General features: G+C 37.9%; 1 protein-coding gene across 1 annotated transcript in view; it reads left to right on the forward strand.

Annotated features, from left to right (window-relative positions):
* LOC144250942 (DNA mismatch repair protein Msh3-like) overlaps positions 1–21,745 on the forward strand; it is a 47,743-nt gene extending 25,998 nt beyond the window's left edge. Inside the window, 3 exon segments of the mRNA XM_077794108.1 lie at positions 6,542–6,620; positions 16,542–16,674; positions 21,285–21,745. Of these exon segments, the coding sequence (XP_077650234.1) occupies positions 6,542–6,620; positions 16,542–16,674; positions 21,285–21,745 (673 nt within the window).
* Positions 21,746–27,072: the final 5,327 nt, after the last annotated feature.

A 27,072-nucleotide genomic window follows, 5' to 3' on the forward strand; every position in this document is an offset into this window, starting at 1 on the left:
TCTGATAATCACAAAAATAGTATCTTGTTCTTAGATCTTCAATTTCTCTTAAGAGTATAATTTTCTCCTGAGGGTCTTCTTATTTTATATTATTTAGTCCAAAGTACATGATATTTTATTCTATTATAAGAGCTATTATTTGAAAATTTTATTTCTTAGCTTTGTAGCTGGTACATAAAAATGAAAGTTTACTTTTCATGAATTCAAATAATTTATCTGTATAACAGGTGTATCTTGTATTGGAGCATTATTCTGGTGTCTCTAGAGAAGCTAAATTAATAGTATGCACACACAAATAGAGACATTTAAAAATACATTTACTATAAGGGAATTAGTTCATGCATTTATGGAGGCTAAGACGTCCAAAATCTGTATTTGACAAGTTGGAGACCTATAATTATATAGTTCCAGTCTGAGTCTTAAGGCCAGAGTGAGGCACTTTCCTGAGAGCTCATGGTCTGAGCTCCAGTGAGAGTCATAATCCAAATGCAGAAGACTGACATCTCACTTCAAATAAAACCAAACAGAGAAAGATTTCTTTATTACTCAGTCTTTAAGTCTATTCATGTCTCTAGTAGATTAGATGAGGCCACCCTCATCACCCACATTGGAGAGGGCATATTGCTGTACTAATTTTGCAAATTTAAATGTTTATTTTTAACTAGAATAACCCTCAGATACTCAGACACAATATATAACCAAATATCTAGGTACCTAAAATCAGGTATCACAAGGCACAATAAGATTAACTACAAATTACTTTCTTCCTTTCAAATTCTACAAAAAAATATAAAAATCTGTTGTTTTTAACAAAAGTATCTGTTTGAGAAAATGCTCATATCAAAGAATAATGGTTAAATAATAATGAGTTAATTATTTATCTCAGCAAGTTAACAAAAGAACAGAAAAACAGAAGAAATAATAAAAATGAAACAGAAATAAATAAAACATACAATTGATATCAATGAAGTCAAGAGGTGATTCTCGGAAAAATTAATAAGATTGATAAACTTTTGAGGTACTAAATCAAGAAATAGATGGACATACAAGTAACTAATATTAGCAATGAGAGAAGGGAGTTAATTATAGCTCTTTTAAGACTTATTTATTACATAAGAGGCTATAATGCTTTGTTAATGTTAAATGTTTTTGCACTAATTTTTTTCAAGGAAAGACCACTCAGGAAATGGTAAATCCTAAATCATAAGCCATTCATTAATTGGTATTTGTTGGTTTCATAGTGGGTCCATGATCCAGATATGAGGGAGAATGTTGTGTTAAATTTTGAGAATTTAAATGAAAGAGTCAACTTCATGCTTTTTCTTTGTAGGCTGAATTTAATTACCAACAGAATTTTAAAAATAACTATGAGATTACTAAAAATTTCAGGTATTTTTTTGTTTATTTCTTGGTCATTGGTACTGATATCCTTTTAATACCATGCCATAAAAGTTTAATACTTGCATTCAGTTAACAAGTACTGATAAGTCACCTAATATATAAAAGGCAATGTTACTTACGGTATTTTGTATATCCAAAAATGGGTTGAACATGACAGTGAGCAACATATAACATTATAAAACTTGAGTAGCATATACTTAAAAAAGCATCTGTATGACTTGTGTAGTAGTATGTTTTTTTCAGAGGCACCTTTATTGCTGGGATTTTTTACCCCGTGGCAGTATTAATTGGCTTCAAAGTATCCATGATTTTTTTTTAATTGTACACAAATACACACACACAGAGACACACACACAGACACACATGCACACACACACAGACACACATGCACACACACACATACACACACACACACACACACTTTTTGGTTTTAGGAAGAAGAGTACTCAATGGCTGTGGGCTCACTTGGTCCACCCAAAGCCCACTGAAGAGCTGAGGAGGTTGTGGTGACAAAGTCAAAAAAAGGCTTCTGATGACCAGTTTCACAGAAGTTGTTTCACATTATTATTGCATAGGGAAGCCTTTTATGCATAGTCTGTTACCTAGTAAATTTAGCTTAGGGCCATAATAATCCAGTGAGGAAGCAACATACTTTCAAGTGGCATCCAATGGGCTGAAAGTTCACTGGCAAAAAGCAGAAAGAAAAGGAACACAATGTGCACTTGAGGGTGGCCATGTTACCATGGTGATGGGGCTGGTTGTGGTTGGTGTTCCAAACCACAAATATACAGACCAGTGAGTGGAGCCCTATGATCCCACACAAAGGCAAGTAGGCTTATTTCCAGCTTACATGCCCAACAAATGGCCTTTTCACATATTTTCAAAAGATCCAAAAAATATATGAAAAAATACACCCATTAGATAGACCGTGCCTGACATGTAGTTGAGATGATAGAAACCAAAGCAGATGTATATTAAGTGTTGAATAAATTTATGTCTTGATTTTCAAAGTTTTTAAAAATATTCTACACATTAGGAAATTCTTTTCTCTTTCTGCTGATACTAGTTGTTATCTTTGAAGAGAGAGAGAGAGAGAGAGAGAGAGAGAGAGAGAGAGAGAGAGAGATGCCCCTAATATGAAGAGAGAAAATCAAAAGATCTTAAAAGTTTTCTAGCTGTCTCTAATTCTTTCTGGTAAGAATAACAGGAGACATTTTTTACTCAATCGGGAAATAAAAGCATTCATACTGAAATGTAGGCTACTTTAAGTTCCTTTAGGAATTTGCTATTTGGGAAATAGGAGATTTTTACCTCTATATATTTTTAAATGTTCAGTATAGTGACTCTGAAAATTTTGCATAAAGTATAGAAAAAAGAATACCAAAGTGTTCAAAAGTACTTACATAAATATTAAACCAACCAAGAAATGATGGGTGTTTAGGAGGGGGGGCAATTTATAGGATAAAGTTGACTTACCATAAATATAATATTTTCATAAGAATAAAAATGAGACTTGGAAAAAATCAATATGAAAGAGAAATTTGACTTAATGAAAATCTGCTTTCCTCAATTTTATTTACTTGTTTTGCAAAATGTGATAACTATATTTTTTATAGTTACTCATAATTTTAATTCTTCTTTGGAAGGTCTTAATTACAGAGCATGGTGACCTGGGTAATAGCCAATTTTTAGATCCAAGAAACAAAATTTCCTTTAAGTTTGATCACTTATGGAAATAAGCAAGTGACCCTCAACCAGAGGAAGTAGATGGAGGTTTGAAGTCTTGGAGAGAATCCTATGACAATGCTTTAAGATCCTATGTGAAAGATCATTATTCCAATGGCTTCTGTACTGTTAAGTAACTGTCTGCCTATTTCATTATCAGAGTGTTATATTTCTTATATTTACCTTATCACTTGGGAACTTTGGCCAACCAAACATCACTTCTTTCTTAGTTATGGTCTCTGTATTTTATTCCCTAAATCTTTTTTTAAATATTTTTTAGTTTTCAGTGGGCATTTATTTATTTATTTATATGTGTTGCTGAGAATTGAACCCAGTGCCTCACACATACTACAAGCATTCTACCACTGAGCCACAATCGCAGCCCCCTAAACCATTTTTGAAAGGAGTATAAATACATGAAAAATTTCTTTATAAAATCACAATGCATAATAATTTTAAATTTCTATATGTTCTATTTCATATTTATCTTATTTACTTATGAAAAAATATTGCCTTCCTTCAAAAATTAAGTTTTTAAATACTTTAACTTAGACTTAGGAAAAAATGTTAAAATTGTTGGGAGATCTATTATCCACATTTGTTTCTTTTTGACATAGGCATTTATACAAAAAACTACTTCTGCATAGTTAAGATATTTTTCACTAGATAATCAAAACTGTTTTGAAATAAACACTTTTAGAAATCCAGAGTAATTTTATTTTTATTTTTTACTATCTTTTGGGCTCTAACAGATAAATTTGGCTCTAACATGATTTCCCTTTTATAATATTGTGACAAGAAATATATGTATAGAATGTTTAATTTTTTATTTGTTTGTTTGTTTGTTTTGGTGGTGCTGTGAATTGAACCTAGGGTTTTGTGCATGTCAAACAAGAACTCTACCAGCTGAGCTGTAACACCAGCCTCAGAATGTTTAATAATTTTTTTTTATTATTGTATTTTAAACTTATATCAATTAATGAAATCATGATGTTTTGAAATATGTATACACTGTGGAATGGCTAAATTGAGCTAATTAGCATTTATTACCTAACAGGTTTATTTTTTAATGAGAATGCTGAAAATCTAATCTCTAAGCAATTATCAAAAACAATACATTAACTTGAGTATTTTAAATATGTGATGATGATGAGTTAAATGGCAATATAGAAAGTTAGTTAAGAGCACTTACATTTAAACTTTAATAACTGGTATGAGTCTTAGCCCTCATTCTCCAAAAATAATAGTGCTGGTCATATTCTCCCAATATAATAGTTTTGGTCATGTTGTTTTACTCTCTTTCTGCTTCCTGTAGAATGAAATCTAAAGTTTTTACTTATATATACTACTGTATGGTCTAAATCTACCATTTTGTCTCCCACTAGTCTACTTTACACATACCCTCTAACCTGATGACCTAATTGACATTCACTTAACAAATCCTTGATTTCATGCCTGAACTGTTTACTGGTCTTTATTCTCAGTCTCTGCTTATCAGAATCTTATCTGCTTTGTAAAGCTCAGCTTAAAGACACCTCCATTAAACTCTAATCCCGGAGCAATATTTTCCTCTATTCATTGTACCTCTGTCTCTGTTAGAATTTAACAGAATCTAGGGCTGGGGTTGTGGCTCAGAGGTAGAGTGCTTGCCTAGCATGTGCAGGGCACTGGGTTCGATCTTCAGCACCACATTAAAAAATAAAATATGGGTATTGTGTCCACTACAACTGAAAAAAAAAAAAAAAATATATATATATATATATATATATATATATATATATATATATATATATATATATATAATTTATATATAATTTAACAGGATCTGGTTGTGAGTGCTATGTTTTGCTTATTCTGTCTCAAGGATTTAACACACTGCGTATGTGCATTGTCTGGCATTTAGATTAATTGTGTTTTTCTAGTTTGATTTTTTTCCCCAATAGGTTTATTCTAAAACTATAGATGCACAAAAGACTATCATGGCATGTATTGAAAGCCACCAGTTTCAGCCTAAAAACTTTTGGTAAGAAATAGATATTCTCTTTTGTTTGCATCTAATTATTTTGTAGAGAAATCAGCAATTTTTATCCATTTTGAGAATTTTTTTTTGCTGCAAACTGCACAGCAGTTAATTCAGATACCAGACCAGGTGATAAGGAGATGGAGACAAGACAAATAGAGAAAAAGCTGGGGCGCCATGGTTCTCCATCCCCTGATGAGGGATGAACAACCCAGAGCCAGTTCACCATGTTTATTATATAGGTTTTAACCTCAAAAGGATTAGTTGTAAGAAAGTTTCTTAAAGATAAACAGAACCAAAGTGGAGGTTATAAACAGCTCATTTAGAACTATCAGCTTGTGCCCATAATTCTCCACCTGTGGACAGCTGTCATTAGAACCCAAGGTTAAGAACTGATAAGTCCCTGGCTAGCATGGAATTTCCCTTTGAACAGGGCATCACCACAGCAGCTGGACAGTTTCAAATCTAGGCCTTTGCGCAGAGAATTCTCAGGAGGGACAGCTCAAGGATTATATAATTCATTCGCTGCTCCCAACATTTATTAATTTACATACATCCTAGTCCTTTTTATTTTCAAGACAGGATTTCACTAGGTTGCTGAGGGTCTTGCTAAATTCCTGAGGCTAGCCTTGAACTTCTAATCCTCCTGCCTCAGCAAGGTAATTTTTTTACTTACAAGATTTTAGCTCTCCATCTATGAATTTAGACATTATTTAGATTCCTTCCAATTCTAATTTGGTTTGGTTTTTGTTTTGTTTTGTTTTGTTTTGTTTTCTCTCCAATATGTGAGATTGAACCGAGGGGTGCTTTACCACTGAGCTACATCCCTACTTCTTGTTATTTTTTTTTTTTTTTGAGACAGGGTCTCACAAAGATGCTGAGGCTGGTCTTGAACTTGCAGTCCTTCTGTCTTAGTCTTGTGAGTCACTGAGATTACAAGAATGTGTCACCATACCTAGCTCCAATTCTAAGATTCTATAGCCATATCTTTTTAAAAACTACTTTTATATTGAGTGAGAACAAATGATTAATATAAAGTGCCCAGTTGAAATTATTGAGTTTCACTTGGGTAAGGGTTAGTAATATTTAAGTTGATTATGTAACTCAGCATCCTGTCCATTTTCAGAACATACCATGAACAGAATGGGCATGGTTCACTTCAAAGCAAACTAAGGAAAAGTGGAAATCCAGATAATTTAGAAAACGTTTATGGTGAGGCCACTTGGTTCCAGACTTAGGTTTGAGTATGCCTTGGGTTTATCAAATTGGGAATGACTGGTCCCCTCCTCCCCAACCCCTCAACAATTTTTTTCAACTTTTTGGCCTCAGTGGTAAATCACCTCTTTCTTGTGCCTACTGCTAATTCTGCAGCACTGTATGTGTATGTTTTAATAGGAATGGTCGTTGGAGATCAGAGTGGAAGTTCACTATTACACCACCTACAGCCCAGGTGGTTGGAGTACTCAGGATTCAGGTAAGATTCAAACATGTTCATTGATCATGGTAAAAATGTTTACATTTTTGGTTTGGGAGTATGACTCAGTGCTTGCCAAATATGCATAAGACCCTGAGTTCAATCTCCAGCACTGCCTAAATAAATAAAACTTCACATTTTAAAATAAACATGCAAGTTGGTCTTTGTTGTAGAATTAAAATAAGTACTAAATTATATGCAAAATAATTTAGTAAAGAGAGGTGGATGGAAGTGAGTAGAAATAAAAGCCTTCCTGGGGAGGTAGTTAAACAGAGATCTATTTTGGTTTGATAAAGATAATTATGTAGAGAATACTGTTTGCTGGTTATTTTTTTTATGTGGTGCTGAGGAGCGAACTCACTGCCTCACATGTGTGAGGCAAGCTCTCTATTGCTGAGCCACAACCCCAGCCCTGTTTTATAGTTGTGTGTGTGTTCGGACGGGGGGTGCTGGGGATTGAACCCAGGGTCTTATACATGCAAGGCAAGCACTCTACCAACTAAGCTATATCCCCAGCCCTATACATATACACTTTTTAATACAGAATGTCTGGTCACAATTTGGGAGAAGGCTTACTTCATTTTTTATTATCTTTTAAAAGTCACAATGAAAATTATTTGAAAGAGACATTAAGATATTTAGGCCTAGCAAGACACAGTGGCACACACCTGTAATCCCAGTGGCTCAGGAGACTGAGATAGGAGGATCTAGAGTTCAAAGCCAGCCTCAGCAAAATGAAGGCTCTAAGAAATTCAGTGATTTATTTTATTAGCTACAGGGTCTTGCTGAGTTTCTTAGGGCCTTGCTAAATTGCTGAGTCTGACTTTGAACTCAAGATCCTTCTGCCTCACATTCCAGAGTTCCTGTGATTACAAGCATGTGCCACTGCATCTGGCCTATGTCACACTTATTTTTATAGTGTAATTTCCCATCAAATATTTGATTTTCAGTGATTTTCTTTTAACTCCCAATTAGGTTTTTCTACGAGTCAGATCTATGTACCTCCTGCATATTGATGATATTTGTATGGCCTTGTCTCACATATTAAGTATTAGGATTCATTAAAACTCCTTGGTTTTCAAAAAGAAACTAATTTTCCATGCTTTTTATTATTTTTAATATTTCTAAAGTGGGATCTTATTTATCTTTGTAGTCATAATGTCTGGCCCAGTGCCTGGAATCAAAAACACAAATGTTTTTTGTTGTTTTTGTTTTTATTTGTTTTTAAATATTTTTTTAGTTGTTCATGGACTTTATGTTCTTTATTTTTATATGGTGCTGAGGATTGAACCCAGTGCCTCATGCATGCTAGGTGAGCACGCTACCACTGAGCCACAGCCCCACACAAATGTTTTTTGAACTTAAATTTTATCTGGTAAGGAAAGAGGTTTTGTTTCTTTTTTCTTTTGTACAAGATTGAACTCAGGTTCGCTTTACCAATGAACTATATCCAGCCCTTTTTATTTTTTGAGACAGGTCTCATTAAGTTGCTAATACTGGCCTCAAATTTTCCATCCTCTTGCATTAGCCTCTCAAGTCCTGGGATTACAGGCATGCACCATCAAGCCCAAAGAATTCTTAAACTGGGCTGGGGTTGTGGCTCAGTGGTAGAGCACTCGCCTAGCACATGTGAGGCCCTGGGTTCGATCCCCAGCACCACATAAAAATAAATAAAATAAAGATATTGTGTCCAACTACAACTAAAAAAGAAATTTAAAATAAAGCAATATGAGTGTTTAATGTGAATGACAAGGGAAATATCACCATAATAAACTGCCTGCCTCCAGATTTGGCTATAGATATTTTTTATTTTACCCATATGTTTTTCATTTCTTGATCATTTATCATCTTTTAAGATATGCACTTATAATATGTGACATGAAATAATTTAATAAGGGGATGGATTATCTCATAACAGACTTGTGATCCTTCTGCCCCTGCCTTCCAGGTTGCTGGGATCATAGGCATGCACCACCACATCTAGCAACATAGAAACATTTTTTGTGGGTGATAACTAACTTTCCAAAGCAAAAGAAAAAAAATAAAAAGAATAATATTAATTTATGTCTTCACAAATTGTGTAATATCTGCCTTAATAAAAGACAGCTGGATTCTCATATCAACTTCATACAGTCTGTAACCCTCACAGTGGTAAAGTCACTGCACATCATGAGGTTTCTAAGAAACTGTATTGTAGAAGCATGAGAGTAAGAGTGGAAAAGGCAGGACCGGGGCTGTAGCTCAGTGGTAGAGCATTTGCCTAGAATGTGTGAGGCACCAGGTTTGATTCCTGGCACCACATACAATAAACAAATAAAATAAAGGTATTGTGTCCATCTACAACTAAAAAAAATTTTAAAAAAAAGAGTGGAAAAGGCAGACATCGAGCTGGAATGTAACTCAGTGGCAGAGCACTTGCTTAGCAAGCAAAGGTCCTGGGGTGCGGCCCTGAGGGCATTGTTCATTTCATCTTTTTAAAAATATTTATTTTAGTTGTAGTTGGACACAACACATTTATTCCACTTATTTATTTTTATGTGGTGCTGAGGATGAACCCAGGGTCTTTTGCATGTGAGTCGAGCTCTCTGCTGCTGAGCAACAACCCCACCCCTGTTCATTTCATCTTAAAGCAAAAATATTTTTTCAGGGCATTAAGATTTAAAGACACAGTAATGATCTCTTCAGACCATACTGTGATAGACTGGAAAGTACATGGGGTTTGTTTGTCTGGTTTTTAGTTTTGGTGAAGACCTGGATTCAGATTGTATTTTTATCATTCAAAAATGCTTGTAATCCCAGGAACTCTGGAATGTGAGGCAGAAGGATCTTGAGTTCAAAGTCAGACTCAGCAATTTAGCAAGGCCCTAAGAAACTCAGCAAGACTCTGTAGCTAATAATTAATAATAATAATTAATATAATTTATATCATCAGATCCCTACTGATCAGCGATACTGCAAGTATTAACCTTGTACAATTTTTACCCCATGTTTGGAATGTACAGGCGCTTATCAGTACAGTCCTGGAAGTGGAATTACTGGGCCAAACAGTATGAGATAATAACACACTGGCTAAGAACACAGAGCCAGAAAACCCAGCTTATTAGTTTCACTACCAGCTGTATACTACCAGTCAAGCCAATTAACCTCTCTGTAATTACCTCAGTTCTCTCACCAAAACACTTCACAACTGTCCCCCAAAGACCATGTGTTAAAGGTTGGGTCCCCAGAGTGGTACTACTGGGAGGTGCTGTGGACTTTCAGGATGTGAAGCCCAAAGGTAGGGTTAATGGGGATGCATTCAGAGGGGACTGTGAGACCCTTTCCCTCCCTTTTAGCTTACCAACCATGAAGTGAGTGATTTGCTCCACCACTCACTCCCCCCATGATGTGCTACTTTGCCACAGGCCTGAGGCAACAGAGCCCGTTTATCATGGATGGGAATCTCCAAGACTGTGAGCCCAAAGAATCCTTTTCTAAGTATTTCTGGGTATTTTGTTAAAGTGATGGGAAGCTAATGAACACCATCATGGGTCCTTATTTGTACCGTAAATGCAGAGTGTAGATAGATTTTTGGGCCAATGAGTTGAGATTTCAGATCCTCATGTTATTATGACCCAAAACATTTCTATAACCCCTGGAAGTTCCCTCTTGCCCATTTCCAGTTAATTCTTGACCCCTGAGCAAACCATGGAATCTATAAAAAATATAAGCACTAGAAATTAGAGGACAGTAGATGCAATTATTTATATGGCAGTCCTTCCGTCTTTTCTCATGGTGCTGGGAATTGAACATGGGGCCCCGTGTGTGCTAGGCAAGGGCTACACCACCACGCCCCACGTGCCTGGCCCTGTGGTGGGCTTTAAGTTTCCCATCTGTTGTTCTGCTCCTCTTAAATGCATGGGGCCCCATGTTCAATCTTTTGAATAAATTACTTTTTTTTGTATTGAATTTTTAGCTATATTTCTTTGTGTTTATTTTTTCAATGGTTTCTCTGGAGATTATAATATGCGATTTTAAATTTCAGTCTACTTCCAAATAATATACTATTTCATGAAAAAACTAAGAAACTGACAGTCTAATTCCATGTATTCCCTTCCCACCCACTGTGCTCTTGTTGCTTTACATTTAACTTTTTCACATGTAACAAATACAACAATACAATTGTTACTTTGCTTTACAAGCCAATATTTTTTTTTAAGAATTTCTTTTTAGTATTGGATACAGGTCTATTATAGACAAATTCTCAGCTTTTGTCTTTCTGAGAATATCTTCATTTTTGAAGGAAATTTTTACTGGATAGAGAATTTTTGGTTAGCAGCTTTTTTTTTTTTGTTTTGTTTTTTGTTTTAAATACTATGCTAAAGATGCCATGTAACTATCCCTGGCCTCCACTTTTTTGGCTGAAAAGTCAGTGATGATTCTCATCACTGTTCTGTAGATCACCTGCTTTTCACACCTCTTTTGATTGTTTTTAAGATCTGCTATTTATTTTTAGTTCCCAGTAGTTGGACTGTAATATACTGACGCTGTGGTTTGTTGTGTATTTATCCTGATTAGGGGTTGCAGATATTCTTGGATTTGTACATGGTCACTTTACCTTTTGATTTGTTTTTTCTACTCCCTTTCTCCTTCTAGAAACCTGGTGTGTATATGTGAGCTTGACAACATACAAGGCTCTTGGGATTTTATTTTATATTTTAAATCTTTTTCTTCTCTTTGTGTTTCCATTTGGATACTTTCTACTGACTTGACTCTGGACATGTTACCAGATGAGCTTGACAGCAGATGGATGCAGCAGTAGAAAGAATGAGAACCTTGCCAAGGAGCTGAGGGATCTTGGCTCTCTGGTTTTACCCCTGTCTTCCTGGGGCTGGGCTGTGGTGGCCCCATGGTCAGGAGAGGCAGGGAGCCCTGTGGAGAGGTTGTTTGGAGAATTACCTGCCTCTGAAGGCACAGCCTGATTGTTCCCATCCAGGGAGGATTCTTTCTTGTGTCAGTAGAGGCTGAGAGAAGCCATGAAATTCTTCTGAATGGCTGTTACTTTGTAAAATCTAGTTCATTTAGGTTGTTTGTATATTTGGGTAATGGGCCTTAAAAAAAAAAATCTTGCCTGTTTTGGTTATATGGATTTGTGCCAGTCTCTGTGATATAGGTGAATTGAGGAGGATGTGAAGTTACTTCAAGGACTGTTTTTTTTTTTTGGGGGGGGGATTGGGGATTGAACCCAGGGGTGCCTAACCACTGAATGACATCTCCAGTCCTTTTTCATGTTTTATTTAGAGACAGGGTCTTGCTGAGTTGCTTAGGTCCTGGTTAAGTTGCTGAGGCTGGCTTTGAACTCACAATCCTTCTGCCTCAGCCCCCTGAGCCATTGGGATCAAGAGTGCGTACCATGTCTGGCAAGAACTGTTATTATATTTAAAGAATATAATAAGGTCATTATTATGACTATTATTATATTTTGAAGGGTTTTACCCATTGTCCTTCATAGTGACTATACCTACACTAAAGGATGCTTTCCTTTATTGAGAAGGCAGGGCCAAGGCTTTAAGGAAGTGAAATTAGTAGCAACTAGGAAGAGTCACAGGGATGACTGAGTTGAAACAACAGTCACTTGGAGTCACTTGGAGAAAGATGACCCTCAGATCTGTGAGAGGGCATTAAGTCCCCTAGGAAAGCTCACAGCTCTGCAAGAAATGATTACTGCTTCAACATCTTAGGGGTGCACACTGAGGCTGAGAACCAGGAGGAAGACCCTGAGAGGCAGAAAGGACTCAGAGGCATGTCCCAGGTAATGATTAAAAAATATTATCAAGATAATGTCAGATGCTTGCAGAGAAAATAACAGATATCATTGCAAAAATCTTACAGAACATTGTTTTGAAATTGAGCAACTATTTTGGGCTGTGGATATAGCTGTGATCATTTCAGATAAGGTTCCTCTTCTCATAGAACTTATAATAGGGTGGTGGGGATAGAACAATAAGTATAATAGATAAATAATTATAGACCATAACATTTACTATGAAGATAACAAAACACTGTGTGGTGACTGTGAATGAGTAGCAATCTGAGAAAGAATGGTGGGAAAAATCTCTTGGATGAACACTAAAAGGTAAGAAAATCCAAACATGTAAATATTTGGAAGGAAGAAAACATTTCAAAAGAGAAAAAAGTAAAATCATAAGTCAAGTTGAGAGAGAGAGTATCAGGTGTTTGGAAAGAAGGTCCATGTAGCCAAAATGTAGTGAGAAAGGAAGATTTAAAAATCCTGGAGAAGACAAATCACCAGCAATGACTAGAGGTGCTGGAAAACGGGGTTCAGAACTCCCAGTGGTTGGAAACTGAGAAGGCTACTTTGGAAGGAAGGAGCTACAGAGATGCAAAGCCATTCACAAACCTTCCCAAATCCACAGCTGGTTCCCAAATTACATACAACTAGGAGACTACAAGGAATCCAGGATATAGAAACAGCTGGAAGGCTGGAAAAATGCTGAGCAGAGATTTTTGGCTGCTGCCAACAGCAGGGAAGAAGGGTTGGGAGTCTGAATTTTGCCAAGTTGAAGAGGCTCACTCAACATCATTAAAACCCAGATATGCCACACCTTAGAAGTAAAGATGATGACTCAGGAAGAAGGATTTACCATACAGGGAAAGGCAACACTCCAACACAACCATCTTAGCAAAGTGTACAATCACACTTCCACAAGTTCAAGACAATTAGCTCACAGTTTAACTTTTGGCTAAAACAAAATAGCACTCTTCAGCAGAAGAGAACCTAAAATCTCATATTTCCTGCAGTATTCAGTATACAATTAAAAACAAAAAAACAAACAAACAAACATATGTGGAAAGAAAATGTGACCCAAGGTTAAGAGAAAAACAGTAGATAGTAGTAGAACCTGAGATGATCCATATGTTGGAATTAGTGAGATACGGATGTTAAAAACCAGGACCTAAAATAGGAGTCACATTTAATGAGTAAATAAGAAATCTAAACATAGGAAACATAAAAATTTAGAATTCAGGGAAAAAAATCTAGGGGGAAAAAGCCCACAAAAAACAAATACAGGAAAACAAAACCCCAAACAAACAAAAACTCCCACTGGATAAACTGAACAGAATACTGGAGACAGGTGAAGAAAGGATCAACTGAACTTAAAGACAAATCAATAGAAATTATGATTTCTATAGAGAGAAAAAATATGGAGGTGGGAAATCCAGAACCTGAGCATCTCATCTAGCAGTTTAACATATATATGATTAGTTCCCATAAGTGGAGCAAGATAAAGCAGTGGAAAAAAATATTTAGAGAAATACTAACTGCAGATGTCCCAAATATTGTGAAAATCAAATTTCAGACCAAGCAATTCAGTTAACCCAGGGTATATTATACACTTAGCATATTATGGTAAATTGCAGATAAAGAGCAGACTTTCAAAGCAGCCAGAGGAAAAAAGGACACATTACATATACCAGAAGTATTAGGGATGACAGGCCATTCAGAGAAACAACAGAGGCCATGGTAGAATAAAATAACATTTAAAGTGCTGAAAGAGAAGAAAAAAAAATCTAGAAATCTATATTTAGCAAGCTGTCTTTCAACAGCGAAGATGGAGGTCTCCACAGGAGTTTAAGTCCTTTATAATTTTTACATGTTGGAAGAAATTGAAGGACAAAAAAAAAGATAGCAATTTGAGGGCTAGTTAGAAGAGGATGAGCATGTAACACCTAAAAGGTGGACAGGCGTGATGACTGGGACACCAAGAACAAACTATGAAGACAAAAGGTATAAGCTGTTAAAGCAGGATGTGAATAATGAGCACTCAGAGGCTCCTTCCTCAGAGCTGTAATTTGGATTAATAAACCACTTAATAATTCCAGTGGGACAGTGGGTGCACGGAGTACCCCAGAGTTAGTAAAATGGCAGTAAAGTTGTACTTCAAGATATTCAAAGAAAAGATGAAGCTTTACAGCCACCAGAACAACAAACATCCAACAATTTTAGTGGGTCTCAAATTTGTCTTAAATCAACAATCTTCTGCTTGGATTAATGTCTTGATTAAATATCACAATGCAAAACAGCAGCACATTAAGTAAAAGATATGCAGCTGGTAAACATGACTAGGAAATTTATAAGTATACTGCATATTCTTATGCAGTACAATTTTTCTTTCGCTTGTTCAGGCACTGTTATTTAAATAAACCTGGAGTACCTAAAATAGAATTCAGGTTTACAAGATGAAAGCTGGCAGTAGAAATGTGTGTTTTGGAGAAGTACAAAAATCTCAAGAAAGAAAAATATAGATAACATGTTTTATGCATCTTGTTTAGTGAAAGAGCTGTGGTTAGAATGGTCTAAAGCAGCAGGTGCAATGGATATTGCCATACACAGTATGAATTTTGAAAGCAGGATGCTTACCACTAGTAGTAACAAAAACATTCAGCATTGTTTTGATACTCATTTATAATAAAATATTGGGAAGGGCTGATGAATTTCTGTTAAAAGCCGCTTCTCTATGTTACATGTAACAGATGGTAAGTATTTTACAGTTTTGTTTAATAAATCATGCATTTAAATGAAGTCAACAAAAAGGAAATATAAGAATATGCAATTTTGACATTAAAGTTAGTCTTAAAATGTAAGTAAAATAAGGAATGTGTCCTAGGCGGTGAGAATGTGAGGCAGACCCATCAGAAAAACAAATTCTATGGAAATCTGCCACCAATAATCCTAAATATATGAAATGCTAAAAGTTCTTTCAGCTAAAGGTAAATGACATGGGACAAAAGCTCAATTTTATAGGAAGGAAGGAAGAGCAATGGAAATGGTAATAAGTGTGTAAAATAGTTATTTTTTATTCTTCCTTTTTCCTTCTTGCTCCTAATAATTATTTACTTCAAAGTTGCTATTAGGTAGGCTAAACAGGTTGTCATTCATGGTGGGGGGTAGGCAGTGTCACAGTGTCACTGTGACACTTTGGGGTATCAAAGAATGACAATAGTCAGGAACATCCATTCAGGCAGAATAAAACAAAAAGTCTGGGTTGGTAGAACCCTGTGCCCCTGAAGATGGGATCAAGAACACAGCATTATAATTTTTCACATCAAACAACTAGTTCTTTCAATGACACTAGGGGTGGGTTGGGAAAGAATACTTTACAGTGAAATAAACAATTTTTTAAAAATCTGAAACAATCTCCAATTTATAGAAGTTTCAAAGTACAAATTTGAGTTGTTTTTCCTCAGCTAGTTGAGAAATGTTTTAAGTACAGGATTTACTTATGAACCATTTTGATAGCAAACTGCCTATTACCTTTGAATGTCAGTGAACATTTTCTACATGCAAGATTGTTTTTCCGATATAAGCAGAATCCAAATTGTGACATTAACAGATGTGGAGATACCTTCTATTCCTCAAAATCCATTTGAGTTTTGCCAAGTGTCCTAATACATTCTTCTAGCAAAACATACAGTCCAAAACCACACGTTGCATTTAGGTGTTATGACTGTTCAGCCTCTCCAATCTGGATCAGCTTTATTTATTTACTTATTTATTTATTTTTTAAAGGAGGCCTTGGAAAAGAAGGAAGAAAAGAAGGCCTGTCCTTGACTTTTTAGACCTTGAAACTTTGGAAGATCATGAGTTGTTTCATCAAATGTTTTCCCATTTGTTTGTCTGATGTATTAGATAGAGGTAATTTAAACTTTAGAAATTAAATTTATGTTGATTCTACATTATGCTCCTGTGTGTATGTATGTGTGTGCAAGGGGGGAAGGGTTTTTCCTTCAAGGGAAAGCTTATTCCTTGTCCCAGAGTCTGGAATGGGTTTAGCCATGGGCAGGTGAGTGGAGGGCAGGTCCATAAAGTCCCAGCACATCCCCCTTGCTTTCTCCCTATCACATGCTCTGGAGAAGTAGATGTCTGCTGTGGGCGCACACAGGCAGCATAGGGAGAAGCTCACAAGGTGGAAGACTGAGGAACTGAGGAACAAGGCCTCCAGTAAACAGACCTACGAGTCAGCTGATATGTTAGCTCTAGCCAACCCTTCAGGTAACTGGAGCTCTGGATGACATGTGGATCACAGCACCATGACAGACTCTGAACCAGAGTCACATCAGCCAGGCCCCTTGAATTCCTGATCCACAAAGAACTTGAGATAACAAATGATTGCTCTTTTAAGCTGCTAAGTGTTGGGGTAATTTGTTACCAAAATATACAATAGAGTAATCCACTGCACTAACAGAATGAAGCAGAAAAATATTAGCATCTAAAACAGATGCAAAGAAGTATTAAGACAGAATTCTTAATAAATTCTTAATAAAACTTCCAGGAAACCAGAAACAGAATCTTCTTGAATGTAATAATGGACAACCTACAATAAACACTGCACTATATACTACTGAAAATATTCAATGGTATAATATTGAATGTTTTTCCCAGAGGGATGAGAAAATTCAAAGATTTTTTTCTTTTTCAATAGACACTAGAAGTTTAGCCAGTGCTATAAGGCATGGGATAGGGGTGGAAGAAAGAAAGAAAAGAAAAACACAACAAAAACAAACAAAAAAAAATGAAAGAGAAACAAACAAAAAAGACCCCCCAAATAAAACAAAGACTACAAGGAAATGGAAAAAGTAAAACTATATTTTTAGAAAGCATAATTGCGTATGTAAAGACTCCTGAGGTATCATGTATAATACAAGATAGCTACTAGTACTAAAAAGTGAATTAAACATTAAAAAGTATCCCAAGTCTATAACAATGACCAAAAAAATGGCATTTTACATGTAAGCAACAAGCAATTATAAATGAAAATGAAAAAAATACAATGCCATTTGCAAATTAAAAAACTGAATACCTGAGGAAAAATTGAACAAAAATACTTTTACACTTTCACTAAAAACCACAAGAAAGTGCAGAGAGAAAGTAAAGAAGACCTAAGTAAACGTAGCATGAGATACCATGCTCAAAGATCAAAAGCTTTCATATAATTTTTGACTCAAAAGCTGTTCGGTGAGAGGAATGTCTTTCAGCAGGTGAGCCTAGGACAACTGAACAAGCGCATGGGAGAACAATGAACTTTTCACAGTGAATAAAAATCAATCCGAGATGAATCGAAGAACTAAATACAAAATTAAAAACAGGAAGACTATAGAAGAAAAATATCTTTGAGAACTTAAGGCAGGTAGATCATTAACGGGGAATAAAAAAGTTGTGAACCAAAGACAAAACTGATGACTTGGACTCCATTAACTTTAAAACTACACTATTAGAAATATTATCAAGAAAATGAAAAGGCAAGCTATAGAATGGGAGAAAATATTCACAATGAATATATCTCATGAAAAAAATTATCTGAACATATAAGGAATTTCTATAAATTAGTAAGAAATAAGACAAAAATAATTTTAAAAATAGGTAAAAGACTTGAACAAGCAACTTCATAAGAATATAAGTGACAAATTAGCATTTGCAAAGATGCTTAAACATTATTAGTCACTTGGGAAATGCAAATTAAACACAATGAGATACCATTCTATACCCACTAGGAGGACTGAAGTTAAAAAGATGGTATCAAATATGATGAGGACTAGAGCACACAAAAGCTCTGCACTGGAGACAGGGTGTTGTGGTTAGTTATGAGGTGTCCCTCAAAAGCTTGTGTGTGAGACAATGTAAGAAGGTTTAGAGGTGAACCACCGAGTTATGAGAACCTTACCCCAATCAATGAATTAATCCTGATAGGGATTAACTGAGTAGTAAATGAAGGCAGGTAGAGGAGGTGGGTCCCTGGGGGTATGCCTTTGGGGTACATATTTTGTCTTTGGCCAGTGGAGGCTCTCTCTGTATCCTAGTGCCACATCTTAAGCCTCTTTTCTTCACCACACTCTCTCTGTGATGTTCTGCCTCACCTTCAGCCCAAAACTACAGAGTTGACCACTTATGGACTGAGACCTCTGAAACCCTGAGCACCGAAATAAACTTTTCCTCCTCCTAAAATTATTCTTGTCAGGTCATTTGGTCACAGCAACAAAAAAGCTGACTAAAACATATGGTATAGTGATACAACCACCTTTGATAGCCATTTAGCAACTTCTTAGAACATTATCTATGCATATACTCTAAGAACTGGAAATTCTTCTACTACTTACCCAAAGGAAGTGAGAACCTATGTATATAAAAATAATTTTAGAAGAGCCAGGTTTAGTGGTGTACTCCTGTAGTCTTAGTGGTTTGGAAAGCTGAGGTAGGAGGATTGAAAGTTCAAAGCCAGCCTCAGGGAACTTGGTGAGGCCCTAAATAACTTAACAAGATATTGTCTTAAAATAAAAATAAGTAAATAAAAAGGACTGGGAATGTGACTAAGTGCCCCTGGGTTCAAACCCTGGTACAAAAAACAACACAAAACAAAACAAAAACCCAATCTGTAAAAGAATGTTCATAGCATCCAGATTCATAATGGTTAAAAATTGGAAACAAGCTGGGCTTTGGTGGTGCACGCCTGTAATTCCAGTGGCTCGGGAGGCTGGATCACAAGTTCAAAGCCAGCCTCAGTAAAAGTGAGGCACTAAGCAACTCAGTGAGACCCTGTCTCTAAATAGGGCTGAGGATGTGGCTCAGTGGTCGAGTACCCTCGAGTTCAATCCCTGGTACCCCTCACCTTCCAAAAAAAACAAAAAACAAAAAAACTGGAAACGACTTACATTAGTTCACAATCAGGAAAGGGAAAAGTAACTTAGGGTCTACTCATATAAGAGAATATAATTTCCCAATTTTTTTAAAAAAAAACAGACTATGAGACATTTGCAAAACAATATTTCATGTGGAATAATCAGCCATACTATATTCTGCATTATTTTGCTTATGTGAAACTCAAGAATAGGTAAATTATGACTGAAATCACAATGGATGCTTATGGAAAATGGGACCCACAGAAGGGACTTTCTGAGGTTACTGGTATTTCTGCATTTTGACTAGGATGGTGGTTACGTGGAGTATAATTTATGAAAGTCAAATCATACTGATTTTAGAAGTGAGCCACCTTAAATATAAAGATGCAGAAAGGCTAAACACAAAAAGGATGGGGAAAAGATGCACCATGCAAATACCAACCAAAGAAATAATAATTTAGATTTCAAAGCAAAATGTTTTCCTGGAGATAAAGGAGTACATTTCAAAATTTTATCAGGTTTGCTTTATCAGTGGGACATAAAATTCTAAATCCATAGGTACATAATGTAGCTACAAAATAGATAAAGCAAAACTGACAGAATAAAGGAGAAAAATTGACAAATTCACAACCGTGGCGGCAGATTTTAACCCATTTCTCTTAGTAACTGACAGAATCAGGTCTCAAAAAACCAGCAAGGATAACAGAAAATAAACCTGATTACTAATCTTAATTCCACTCATAGAACACAGCACCTAGCAGCTGAAGAGTACATAATCCAGTCAAGTAAATAGGGAACATTTATCAAAACTGACCGTTGTTGGGCTATGTAGCAAGCTCCATCATATTTTAAAGGATTTAAATTACATAAAATGTGTCCTCTCACCTCAAACCATGGTGCTAGCAATCATTAACAAAACTAACTGGGATTACGCCTAGGTGTGCCCTGAGAAAGACATACAGATGACACTGGGGCGAAGATGAAATTGTGATGTAAACTGGAAAATTACCTGAACAAAGGGATTATGATATGATGATGTATGAAAATTTGCTGGATCTAGCAAAAGCCATGGTTAACGTTTTAAAATATAAGGAATATAACTGAAAAAGAGAATAAAATTGAGTGCTGGCTACCTACTTCAAGTAGTTAGAAAAGGAGTAATGCAACTGAACAGGATGGAGATCATAAAGTTAGCAGCAGAAATTAATAAAATACAGAATAGATAATATCGAAATGAAAAGGGTTATCGACATACAATCTTAACATTGTTACACAAATAAATTGGAAAAAGTCCATGAAAGTCAAAATTCTTAAACAAATCCCAATTTATCAAAACCAATGCAAGCAGAAATAAATGACCTGAGAATGAAAGAAACTGATTTCTTAATTAAACTCTATCATACAAGGAGGGTTTAAGCCCAGATGGCAACACTGATGAATTTCACAATTTAAGAAAAGAGCAATTTTACAGTCTTCCATAGACTTTTCCAGTTGTATAAGATAATCACAATCTTGATACAAATCTAAAATGTGTATTCAGAAAAGGGTGTTACATAATATTCTCATGTATAAAACTAAAAAATCCTAAAACACAATAGTCAATTATAGGCAGTGATGTATAAAAATAATGTCACAACCTAAGTGGGCTAAATCCATGAAAATGACAGCAAAATTAACATTATCTGCATAAAAGAGATTATGTAATTAGTACAATACATACAGAAAAAGTTCTGATAAATTCAATACTGAGTTAAAAAAAAATCCCAGAAACAATGAAAAGGAAGATGTTTGAATAATGTAATAAGGCTATGTATAAAAAAACTTGCATCGAAAATAGTTACTGGTACAACGAAATGTCCCAATAACATTACACCAAGATCAGAAGACCCATTACCATCATTTCTTTTCAGTGTTGTTGTGGAGATCCTACAGGATCTAATAAAATAAGAAATAAAAAGCTTAAGGATTAGGGCCCGTCGCCGCCCTAAGTTGAGGGAGAGGCCCGGCCCAGCACGAACATCTCCCAGCGCTGCCAGTGCACGGCCTGGCCCCGGCAGAGGGGCACGCAGAGGCGGCGGCCGCTCGTAAGCCGGCCCTTGGCCTGGCCCGCCTGCCGCCAGCCGCGCGAAGCCGCCTCAGCAGCCGGGACGCCGCCACGGCCTCCAGGACGCCACCGTCGCCGCCATCTTGGGACGCCGGCTGGGTCACCTGACCTCCCCGCCCACCTGGGCAGCCACCTTCGCCGCGAGGGCGGGGCGGCCGGGGCGGGGCCTGGGGCGGGGCCTGGGACGGTGGCCCCGCCCCCGACCGGCTCAAGATGGCGAGCGAGCGGGCGGTCGCGGGCTGCTGGCGGTCCCCGCCCCTACCGCCCCGCCCAGCTCCGGGGGTGTGTCCCAGCCCGCCCGGGGCCCCGCGCTCTGCGGGCTGGCAGGACTACTGGACACCGGTGAGTACTGCCGCGCCCTTGTCAAGGACTTAACTAAGCTGCTGGCCTCCAGGCCAGAGGTATTTCATTAATTTGAGCCCAAAACTATTGGACTTTTTATCTGACTAGTATAAACTTGGATCAAAGATTGTCAGTTATAACGTTTTTATAAAAGTTTGCCTCTCAAGTGAAATAATTTGAATAGGATTGGCAACTAATTTAGTACTCTAATACTTGAGAACTAGGAGAAAAACTCAGATATCAGATTATTTTTTTAATCAGAGATGGGCAAATTCTTTTCCATGAAGGGTCAGATTACAGCTGACTTTGGCTTTTCAGGTCTGAAGATCTCTGACACAGCCTCAGCTCTGTGGTTATAGCCTGAAGCAGCTATAAAGCTCACATAAATGACTGCATAGCTGTGTCCTCCAAGACTTTATCTACAAACATAGGCAGTAGGCAGATTGGCTTCCTGGGCAGTGGCTTGTGGACCCCTGCTCTAAGTCACGCTTGGCTTTATTCCATTAGTGCTGCCATGACTGTTGAGCTGAGCCAACCTGACCAGGGCCTCTCCCAGGATCAGGGAGAAAGCTGAGTGTTGAAACAGGACTACCCTGTTCTGTTGAAAGCCCCTTGGCAAGTTGCCCACCTGAGGTCTCATCTGTCCTGTGTTAGTTGAGAATGAATGTGTCTTCTTGTTGGGTTGAGCATAGCAGGGGACCAGAGTCACAGTGGGGGAAGCAGGTCCAGCTTTGTTCCCCTCCTGCTCTGGGCTGTTCACTTTGATTGCCCTTTATTTTACTTTTCTCCCACTTCTCCTTTGCCACTTAATTCCCTTCCTCCTTCTTCCTCTTCTTCCTTCTCTTTCTTCCCTCTGTGTATCTTTTTTTTGTGTGTGTGTTTGGTACCAGGGATTGAACTCAGAGGTGCTTAGCCTCTGAGACACATCCCCATCCACTTTTATTTTTTGAGACAGGGTGTCACTAAGTTTCTTAGAACTTTGCTGAGACTAATCTTGAACTTGCAGTCCTCCTGCCTCCTGCCTCCTGAGTCGCTGGGATATTAGGCATGTGCAACCATGTCTGGCTCCATCTGTATCTTTTAATTGATTTTTTTCCAATTTACATTCAAGGTTATTATTGCTAAGTACAAGTCTTAGCCTTGTTATTTTGTTAAATTTCTTATGTTTATTTTGAATATTCCTTGATCTTTTATTTCTTTCTTATTTTTCATCTTTGTAGTTTGAATCTTTATTATATTAATAAGATTTTCTTTCCCTTTTCTCTTGTGTATCTGTTCTTCTTCTGAGCTTTATACTTTTAATGTTTTCATCGTAGTAACTCTCTTTCTTTCACTTTTTGATGCAGGAGTCCAATTAGTATCCAATAATTGGGTCAGGTGGGCTTGAATCTTCAATTTTTGCTTGTGTTGGAAAGTCTGTTTCTTCCTTACTTCTGAAGGATAGCTTTGCTTGAAACACAACTCCTTACTTGGTATTTTGATTCTTCTCTGTGGAAGTGGAGCCCAACACTGGGCTCCTCTACTCGGCCATCTTCATAGAAACTTTTTATTAACTTTTTGGATTGAAAGGGGAATTTATTTGCCAGGAAAGATGATCACATCATATTTCTTCTCAAAACAGTGCATGTCTTCCTCTTTGCTGATTGGTTTCAGGGGTGCAGTCCATGGTTGACTGACTCCATTGCTCTGGGTTTGAGGTGAGGCAGCACATCGTGGTGGGAGGGTGTGGTGGACCAAATCTGCTCAGGGCAGGCTAGAATCAGAGAAGGTCCTGGATTTTTCATTTCCTGTGAAGCCAACAGATGAACATTAGCAATTCCTTGAAATTATCTCTGTTTGGAAAAGAGTTGTAAATGGCTATCTTCATCACAAATAAGAATAAAATCACATCATAAAATTTTTAAACATTTTTTGTTAGAAATTTTGTAACAAACCTAGGTATTGGAAGAGGAAATGTTTTTCATCTTCAAAAAGCCCATTAGTCTTAACCCTGATGAGAAGAAGAAAAGAGGTGAGGGTACATGGTTGGCTACCACGTTTGATAGTCAATCACCCATGAAACCAGTGTCCCTCCAACTTTTCCAAGGTGCCAGGACTGCAGGAAATGCTAGGCACAGAGGCATGAAGAAGCCTTGGGACCACCTCCTGAGATGCTCCCTGCCTAGAGGGGTGGCAGACAGTAAAGGTGGTACAGACAGAGATAGGAGAGTGAGGCAAGATTTAGGGCACCAGGAAGACAGGGGGACTGTGCGCTGAGAGGAGGTGGGGGTGTGACATTGGAGTGGGGTGACGCTGAGGAAGGCAGCTCTCTGGGCAAAATATGCACAGAGGTGGAGTTTTGAGACAGCCTGCCCTGTTAGATGAGGCTTGATGAGCAGGTGGGAGACTTGGAAATAAGGGGTGTGTGGGAGATAAAGAATAGGAGGAGACTGGGTGATAGGACTGATGACTGTCAAGGGAAGAATCTGCTCCACCAGCTAGATGTTTTGCTGGAACTTAAGTCTTAGTAAGGCAACCCTGGCTGTGCTACAAAATCTATTGTTTTTTTAGGACTAATGATATGGCAATCCGTGTTCTGAGTGCTTCTAACATTTTAATTTAAGTACAAAACCCCTATAAGACAGGTATTTTTAACTTCATTTTATTGCTCAGCAGGCTCAAAAGGGGCTCAGAAAGGCTAAGTAACTTGCCCCAAGTAACCCAGGTAGTGAGTGGCAGGGGTGGAATTTAAGTCAGAGACTGAAGGTAGAATTCATCTTAGCCACTCTTCTTTGGACGACTCATCATTCACTCATATTTATGCATGCATTCATTCATTCACAGAACTAATGTTTATTGAGGGCCTGTTAAGTCTCAGAACTACATAGGCATTGTGGACACAGTGGTGAGTAAAAAAAACACTGGGTTCTCCTCTCACGAAGCTTTGAGTCCAGCAGCAGAGAAGGACATTAAACTGGTGAATATAAACTAATGAGATAATTTCAGGTGCTGTGAAGGACACATAGCAAAGCCAATGTGATGGAAAGTCCCAGTGCAGTGTGGCTGTAGGGATGCAGGCACTGCTTGCTGTGACTGCCTAACGCTTCTCCAAGCTCTGAGAGAGGCTCTTGAGTTAAGATTCAAGTAAAGACAGAGATTGTCACATGAAGAGATAGAGGAAGCGCCCAGGTGTAGTTCTTCCCTGTCAAGGAATAGCTGGAAGGCCTGTGTGTCTGGAGTGCTCTAAGTGACAGACCCTAGAGGTGGGAGGAGAAGGTGGGGCCGTACCACTCGTGGGCCTTAAGTCTGTCTCAAGGTGAAGTGTCTGCTTTTTAAATTTTTTAAACAGTGCTGGGGATCAAACCCAGCATCTTGCACATAATAGGGAAGTATACCCCTGAGCTACCCAAGTCCTGAAGGCCTTGCCTTGTATTCAGGAGTCATGGGAAGTCACTGGGGAATTTTAACCAGGGGAGTGAGGAGAGCTGAGATTCAAGAAAGGGTGGGCTGGTGGAGAAACAAGCCAAGAAAGCCCAGGGTGTTCCTGGGATCCAGTCAGGGGTGGGATACCATAAGGAAGACAGGCAGGAGGGCAGGGAATGGGGTTGGTAGCTGTCCCTGCTGGCAAGGGAAGACTCAGCAAAGACTGATCTTGTGGGAAACTGGTGCAACACCTCCACTCCCTCCAAATTGGGTTAGGTGCTCCTCCTCCTTGTTCCTGAAATGGCATTCTGTCTTGGGTCATCTTCTAGCAGCATTTTAAAGTACTGTCATTCCATTCATTAATACTGTGTGGACTATTGCACTCACCTTCTCTTTCTCTGTCTAACTGGGTGGGTTGGCAGGAATATTGGGGTGTGTAATGTCAAAAGTGAAGCACATGAACTGCTTGAAGATGCGGAGTTCTCGCCTAGCAGGTAACCTGAGCAAATGCTTCCCATTGACCGCCAGTGTAAAAGTCAGAGTCATAAATAACGATGGGTTTTGGAAGCCCTGATTAAAGCCACAAATCAAAGAGGAATTTCCATGTATGCATGGTGTAGAGAGGATGGCTGCTCATGAGTTAAGTTGGTCTTTCAGCTAGCCCATTGCCTAGTGCTAGTAATAACCATCAGTAGCCCTCAAAGATTTGCAATATAAAACATTATGTGTTGGATGGATCTGCTCATATGAGAACTAATAAATCAACGTGGATCTTGTTAGAGAATGACATTCATATAGAGGAAGTTTGCCTGTGCAACTTGCCATTGAAATTTAGTTAAGTCAACAAGGATCTGCAGTCTTGGGGGTCAGTTCCCCTACAAAAGCCAGTAATGAGTCAAGAGTATTCTTTGTCTTTTAGATGGGTTAAATTTATCTGGTTTAGCTCATAAAGGTAGTCCCAATTAAAGAATTTGCATTAATACTTGTAAGCCTCTTAGTGAGAAGAACAAAACCATGTTACAACCATTTTAAGTAACAAGGGAATTGTTTTACTCAAGTTTCCTTCAAATCATGTAAAACCTTTCAAAGAGTTGTTCTTCAAAGATGGCCATTGATACCCCCTAAAACTTATTTATATAAGTTCTAGTTAGTACATTCTTCTTTTAAAAAAAATACTAGTTTTGTAAATAGGGCTTACCAGCTTCTTGGCTACCCATAACCAATCTTCTGACAGTTTGAGTTGGACATGACATAGTGGACCACGTCTATTATGTGTTCTCCATCCAGAGTTCCCCTAGCACTGTGTCAGAGACAGAATATTGGGTCATATGGATGATTGGTCTGGCCCAGGGTGTCATATCTCATCCAGAGTTATGGTGCCAGGATGACATGTTGAATGGAGAGTCGTAAATCCTGGGAGTGCCTGGAGAAGGGGTTCTTGATGAAAATGTTTTCTGGGATGGATGTGTCCTCGTGTGCTGCCTCCAGCTCCAGCCCTGTTCATGTCTTGAGACAGTAAAGAATATCATGGGGTATGTTTTATTGTGTTTAGTTTTTCTTACTTTTCACTTAAAGCAGTTTTAGTGTGGCTGTTTAGTCAGGGCGTGGTGGTGTTCTGTAAAGTCTCCAGTGTCTCTGAGCCACTTGAAGGTAGCAGACTTGCCTCTGCTGTGCTCAGGCCATTGTCTGGAGTGTTGTTCTCCCTTCCCCAGATCCTTTCTTTTCCCATGTGGAAGATGCTCACTTGACCTTCAAGGTGCACTTGGTATCCTGCTTCTGTTGGAGAGATGTCTCCATCCCTCTGCTCTCCTCCCAGTGAGCCTGTCTCCTCCTGGCAGTTTCCCATGGCTCTTGCCATTGTGGCATTATGGGTTGTTGTGCATGAGATGACTTTTATTCCTCGGGAGCTTTCGGAATCTGGGGCCCTGT

This window comes from Urocitellus parryii, chromosome Y (assembly GCF_045843805.1).
Source record: "Urocitellus parryii isolate mUroPar1 chromosome Y, mUroPar1.hap1, whole genome shotgun sequence".
Lineage (NCBI taxonomy): Eukaryota > Metazoa > Chordata > Mammalia > Rodentia > Sciuridae > Urocitellus > Urocitellus parryii.